At 53.5% G+C, this 7,007-nt stretch overlaps 1 protein-coding gene across 1 annotated transcript; it reads left to right on the forward strand.

The window, feature by feature from the left end:
* Nucleotides 1–1,083: 1,083 nt before the first annotated feature.
* On the forward strand, nucleotides 1,084–6,033 carry SIX6 (SIX homeobox 6). Its single transcript, XM_039537500.1, has 2 exons — nucleotides 1,084–1,840; nucleotides 5,610–6,033. The coding sequence occupies exons 1-2, from the start codon at nucleotides 1,269–1,271 to the stop codon at nucleotides 5,776–5,778; spliced, it is 741 nt and encodes a 246-aa protein (XP_039393434.1). The 5' UTR covers nucleotides 1,084–1,268; the 3' UTR covers nucleotides 5,779–6,033.
* Nucleotides 6,034–7,007: the final 974 nt, after the last annotated feature.

Raw genomic sequence — 7,007 nt, forward strand, 5'->3', positions numbered from 1 at the left:
AGATGGAGAGGTTGATCTGTCGATTATCGGCTGCCCATTGAGTGCTTCTGACAATATTCCATTATGGTTGCTTGCTTGCTTCATTTATTCTCTGATTTCTTGGTTGGACCTGATCTCATCTTTTCCTTGGCAATAGACTGCAGAGCAGTCTGGGAGGCAGTGCAAGGCTCACTCCTGGACTGGATGGCTCTATAGGAGACAGGGGTGGGAGCAGCAGTCTTCGAAAGAAGCTAGAGAAGAACCCTGGTTCACTGGAACCCAGCAGCAGCCTGCACAGCTCTCTCAGAGTGTGTGTGTGTGTGTGTGTGTGTGTGTGTGTGTGTGTGTGTGTGTGTGTGTGTGTGTGTGTGTGTGTGTGTGTGTGTGTGTGTGTGTGTGTGTGTGTGTGTGTGGTCACATTGGCATGCTTCACTCCAAGTCTCCTGTGCAATTCGATAGCGTCCGCTCCACAAAGTGCCCTGTTTATTTTCCTTTTCGCGGCCTTGTTAGGGTGCCCTCTCCACGCAAGAAAGCCTTCCCACGCGTGCCTGTGGGGCTGGAAGGAGGCGGGGATTGGTTTGCTTCAGGCTGCCATTTGGGAAAGGTCTCCTAGCTCTCGGCACGCGAGGACTGATGAGCAGCGGGCTGCTGGGGCAAGCTGCAGACAATATCCCCCCCACGTCTCTGCCTGCGTGAGTCCTTCGCCGGCCCGGTGGGTGGGTGGGTGCGTGTCCTCCTGCTTTTGCAAATACCTTTGAAAGTCAAACTCTTCTCCGAAGGGCGCTGGGCGCTGTCGAGTCCTGGGAGGTGCTGAAATCTCTCCGGCGCGCGGCCTCCCGCCTTGATTGGCAGAGGCTGACAGTGAGTGGCAGCCCCCTCCATGGAAACCGGGGAGCCAATCTGCCCGGTCCAATAGCAAGCCAGGCTTCTCCTGCAGCATCTGAACAGCGGCTTGTTCTTCGCCTCCCCCGCTCCATCCTCCTCCATCCCCCCACCCCCACGCACGCCTCCCCCCATGGAAACAGCCGCCTAAGCGCTCCCAATTCCTTCCCCTCCCTGCCACTTCCACCGCTGCCGCCGCCGCCGCCGCCCGAGTGCCCCTGCGAGCCCGGGGAAAGGTGCAGGCGGAGCAGAGCCGCGCGGCGTTCAGCAAATTCCCCCCGGTCCCCAGATTCCCGTGTGGGTGTGCGGGGCGGGGGGATCTCGGGGGTCCTTCCGCCGCGCGTGGGTTTCCTCCCCTTCCTCCCGTCGCTCCCCAGCCGGGCGGAGACGCTGCCGCCGCCGCCTCGATGTTCCAGCTGCCCATCCTCAATTTCAGCCCTCAGCAAGTGGCCGGGGTCTGCGAGACCCTGGAGGAGAGCGGGGACATTGAGCGCCTGGGTCGCTTCCTCTGGTCCCTGCCGGTGGCCCCCGCGGCATGCGAGGCCCTGAACAAGAACGAGTCGGTGCTGCGAGCCCGGGCCATCGTGGCCTTCCACACGGGGAACTACCGGGAGCTCTACCACATCCTGGAGAACCACAAGTTCACCAAGGAGTCGCACGCCAAGCTGCAGGCCCTCTGGCTGGAGGCGCACTACCAGGAAGCCGAGAAGCTGCGGGGCCGACCCCTGGGGCCCGTGGACAAGTACCGGGTGCGGAAGAAGTTCCCGTTGCCCCGCACCATCTGGGACGGGGAGCAGAAGACGCATTGCTTCAAGGAGAGGACGAGGCACTTGCTACGGGAGTGGTACCTGCAGGACCCTTACCCCAACCCCAGCAAAAAGCGAGAACTGGCCCAGGCTACCGGACTTACCCCTACACAAGTGGGCAACTGGTTCAAAAACCGCAGACAAAGAGACAGGGCAGCGGCCGCTAAGAACAGGTCGGTACTTTGCTGTTTTCCTGATTTTTCGGTTTAGAACAAGCTCCCCTTAGCCTGGTGCTTCTCCTCCGCGAGCCGGGGACGCTTGGCGGCTGGGATAAAGCTGGCAGAGCCGCCTTTCCCTCCAGCTGAGCCATAGACCGGCTCGTTAATACTTTGAAAGGTTGCAATGCGTACCACGGACGCTGTTGGCTTTCCGAGGCACTGCCGTAAATACAGAAGGAAGGCGGAAATTAATGCAGTTAGTCCCTTAAAATCTGCGCCCTTTCCCCAATTCCAGTACGTGCTCGCCTTTTGTCCCCAGGTCAAAGATTAAAGATATGAACGCTATTTCTGTGTCTTGGAGCCATTGCGGCGGACATGGGGTTTGTTGCCATTTCGGGGAAGCTTTGTTTTATGAGGATGTTTTTGCCTTTACATTATTCATCAGATTTCAACATAGGAAATGATCTACTTGAAAGATTCTCTGTCTTGGGGAAGCTTAAATTAATAGATAAGCCGCAAGAAACGATTTGTATTTCCCTTGAAGAAGTAGCGCGTTAGATGGGGCATCAGGAAAGGATTTTCTGAACCGTTTCTAATAATTAATATAATGAATATGATACGGAGATGGGGAACATTCGCTCAGTCATTCATTTTCCAGCCTTCAGCTGTTCAAATATCAAGACTATAAAGAAGCTAACCAAATATATATTTTTTAAAAATCTATTCCCTTTCCAAGTTTTTGCTTTAAGATATTTAGAAAGCTACGTAAAATAGACCCATCTATTTCGCCATGAGTATAATTGTGCAAGCTCGTTTCAGAAAACATCATCACTTGTTCTAATAGGAAACAATATTGTATACATATTTCAAGATCCGCTTTAAAAATAGCCTTATTTACAAGACACAATCTTTTCATTTTGAATTCATTTGAATTCAGTTTCGGGCGCTTTTAAACCCTCAGGAATTGTTTCTGGGTTATTTTTAGTTGTTTTTTTCAATAGAAAATGGTTTTGTTTGGGGTTTTTTCTTTGCAATGTTATTGTTTTGAATTATTTATCTGAAATTAGCGACATAAACAAATGTCCTGGAAATTATGGATCAAATTCCTGCCACTGACTCCTGAGTTGTTGTTTTTTAGAAGTCAACAGGAAGATAACTAGGTCAAGTACATGGGTTGCACCCTGGACTGGTTCAAAAAGAGTTCTGGAAAGACGTGACTAAATAATTAAAAATAAATATTGCCTGACGCTGTAAATTAAATAAAAATACAGCAATCCCTATGTCTGGAATCGTGTAGGAGAAAAGATTTAAGCCTTTCTAAAAGTGGGCAGGACACACCGCTCCTGTGAATGGCAAAAGCATGCACTGTGCCGGGGTCCCCTTGCAAAGGAATTAAAGCTGCTGGAAAGACTTCAGGAAGCGGGTAGGGGCAACGCGTGGGTCACAGGGTGAAGCCCCGGTTGTGTGTTTGCAGCCAGAAGCTAAATGCCTGGTCCAACGTGGCTAGATTTGGCTGACAGGGGAACTGAGGCTGGCTTGGCTATGGATAGCGAGGGTGGTAGTGTGGAGTGGCTGGTGAGCTGTTCGAATAGGGTCGATGACTGAGGTGGGAGTATGTGGGGGCGCGGTGGTAGGAGATATGTGGGGTGAAAGGGCTCCTTAGCTGTCCCAATAGAGTAGCTGTTGGGATAAAAGACATAGGCGAGGGGTAACTGGCTAGTGATGGGGGGGTCTTGTGGGGATGTGGTAGGAGGTATATGGGGGTCAGATGGCTGGTTAGCTGTTGGGATAGGGTAGGTGGTTAGGCATGGGGGTGGGAGGTATAGGAGGAGGCTGGTTAGCTAGTGGAATAAGATAGGTGGCTGAGATGGGGATAGACTGGATGGAGCGACGAGTTAACTGCGTCCGCTGGAATTAGATTGATCGCAATGGTAGGGTGACTGGCTGGCTCTTAGGATGGGGTAGGTGATTGGGGTGGCTGCCTACCCGGTGGATGGGATAGATGATTGAGGTAGTGTGGCTGGTAGGTTGTTGGATGGGAGAGGTGATTGTGGGTCGGTGGGGTGGCTGGTTGGCTGTTGGATGGGATAGGTGACCGAGGTGGGGTGGCCAGTTGGCTGTTGGATGAGATAGGTGATTGGGGTGGCTGATTGGCTGTTGGATGAGATAGGTGATTGGGGTGGCTGGTTGGCTGTTGGATGGGATAGGTGATTGGGGTGGCTGGTTGGCTGTTGGATGAGATAGGTGATTGGGGTGGCTGGTTGGCTGTTGGATGGGATAGATGATTGAATTTAGGGGGCTGGTTGGCTGGGATAGTTGGCTGGCATGGGGTGGAGTGATGGTTGGATGGGATATGTGATTGGGGTGCAAGGGCTGTTTGGCTGTTGGAAGAGACAAGTGATTGGGGTATGAGGACTGGTTGGGTGGGATGGAGGGGGTGGTTTGCTGTTGGATGGGATAGGTGGGTGGCTGTTGGATGAGATGGGTGACTGGGAGGCTGGTTGGATGGGATAGATGACTGGGCTGGGATGGGTGGCTTTTGAAGGGGATAGGTGACTGGGATGGAGGAGCTGTTGGCTGGGATAGGTGACTGGGGTAGGAGAGCTGTTGGCTGGGATAGGTGACGGGTGGGGGAGCTGTTGGCTGGGATAGGTGACTGGGATGGGGGAGCTGTTGGCTGGGATAGGTGACTGGGGTGGGGGAGCTGTTGGCTGTTGGCTGGGATAGGTGACTGGGATGGGGGAGCTGTTGGCTGGGATAGGTGACTGGGGTAGGGGAGCTGTTGGCTGTTGGCTGGGATAGGTGACTGGGATGGGGGAGCTGTTGGCTGGGATAGGTGACTGGGGTGGGGGGTTGTTGGCTGGGATAGGTGACTGGGGTGGGGGAGCTGTTGGCTGGGATACGTGACTGGGTAGGGGAGCTGTTGGCTGGGATAGGTGACTAGGGTGGGGGGTTGTTGGCTGGGATAGGTGAGTGGGTTTGGGGTGTTGTGGGCTGTTGGCTGGGTTAGGTGACTTGGGTGGGGGGTTTGTTGGCTGGGATAGGTGACTGGGGTGGGGGAGCTGTTGGTTGTTGGCTGGGATAGGTGACTGGGGTGGGGGAGTTGTTGGCTGTTGGCTGGGATAGGTGACTGGGGTGGGGGAGCTGTTGGTTGTTGGCTGTGATAGGTGGCGGGGGGGGGGGCGCTGTTGGCTGGGTTCGGGGACTGGGGTGGGGGCGCTGTTGGCTGTTGGCTGCGATAGGTGACTGGGGTGGGGGAGCTGTTGGTTGTTGGCTGGGATCGGTGCCTGGGGTGGGGGGGTTGTTGGCTGGGATAGGTGACTGGCGTGGGGGAGCTGTTGGCTGGGATAGGTGACTGGGGTGGGGGAGCTGTTGGCTGTGGGGGGGGATAGGTGACTGGGGTGGGGGAGTTGTGGGCTGTTGGCTGGGATAGGTGACTGGGGTGGGGGAGCTGTTGGCTGTTGGCTGGGATAGGTGACTGGGGTGGGGGAGCTGTTGGCTGGGATAGGTGACTGGGGTGGGGGAGCTGTTGGCTGGGATATGTGACTGGGGTGGGGGAGCTGTTGGCTGTTGGCTGGGATAGGTGACTGGGGTGGGGGGGTTGTTGGTTGGGATAGGTGACTGGGGTGGGGGGGCTGTTGGCTGGGATAGGTGACTGGGGTGGGGGCTGTTGGCTGGGCTAGGTGACTGGGGTGGGGGGGCTGTTGGCTGGGATAGGTGACTGGGGTTGGATAAGCAGCTGTTGCTGCGATGTGTGACTGTATATGTCTCCTGTTCCTTGCAGGCTACAGCAGCAGGTCTTCTCCCAAGGCTCGGTGCGCTCGCTGCAGGCCGAGGAGGAGAGCGCAGGGGAACCGCTGGGGGCCGCCTCCAGCCCCGCCGCCAGCCTGTCCAGCAAAGCGGCCACCTCTGCCATTTCCATCACATCCAGCGACAGTGATTGTGACATCTGACACAACAGCCAAGACAGAACAGGGGGGGAGCGACCGAGCTAAACACAGTGCCTGCCTGCCTCCAGAACACCCGGGCTCGCGTCCCCACTCGGAGCCTCCCCAAGGGCGCCATGACCCATGAGCGCGTTCCGGCTTAGACCCCCAAGAGACTCATTCACAGAAATGTTTGTCGCCTTTATTTAAAAGGATCTGCTGAACCGATGCCTCAAAAAAAAAATGCCAAGTTGCAAAATGTTTGAGCGCCTGCCCTGTATCCCGCGTGGGTATTTCATGTTGAAAAGACGCTGTTATTATTATTATTATTATTATTATTATTTTATTTTATTATTTTCTTTTTTTGCTTTACTTTAAAGGGTTTTTATATATATATAATGTTTATTTACTTATTTAAGGGATTGCTATGGTAGATTTTTCTATTATTATTATTTTATTTTGGCTTGTTGTCTATGTGCACAGGTGACTTGTAGAGCATGTGCAGGATCAATACTGTATGAAGCTGCCTAAAACAATAATAAAATATTTGGTGAGCAACTTTTCTTACTTAAAGGGTCTGTTTTTAAATTCTTAAGCTCGGAGCCAATGCACAGAGCCCCTTGGCTTAAGGAGGTGGTTCTCTGATTCCACTGAAATCTCACCATAGACTTGCCTGGTTCCGAAATAATTAGTCAGTCCTCCTTTGCAAGGCAGGGAGAGCGATAGGCGATGAAGCGCTCTGGCTTCTGCGTGAACTCACGCAGGGTTTATTATACAGTTCAGCAGTAACTAAATATCAAATCCATTAAAGGGAATCAAAGCGGGGCGGGATGGGCAGCGTTGGGAAATCTGCGTTTTACTGAGAGCACAATGGTAAGAGAGAAATTGACTCCTCCGCACTGGTAAAGAGAAGTGAATGTGGCTAGCTGAGAAGCTAGGATCTAGTTAGTCCCATGTGAAGGAAGGGGGCAGACGGTGCTGCCTGCTAGGCGGAGAGCAAGATCTGGCTGTTTGCCCGTGTCTTGCTTCGAATGGCCGAGATTTCGCGCGGTATCAACAGTGAATTATGAATAGGGGAGGGAGAAAGCCTGTACGCTAGGCTATAAATACCCCTTCCGTGTAACATCAGCCGCAGCTCCCTTCTTTACCGGGCAAATAAAATAGAGGATCATAAATTAAATAACCCTCCAGACCAGAGCACCATTATAGATCAGACCGGGGATGGGAATCATACGGTCGCTTCGGGTCGTTAACGT

Source organism: Mauremys reevesii, linkage group 4, assembly GCF_016161935.1.
Source record: "Mauremys reevesii isolate NIE-2019 linkage group 4, ASM1616193v1, whole genome shotgun sequence".
In the NCBI taxonomy this organism is placed as follows: Eukaryota; Metazoa; Chordata; order Testudines; family Geoemydidae; genus Mauremys; species Mauremys reevesii.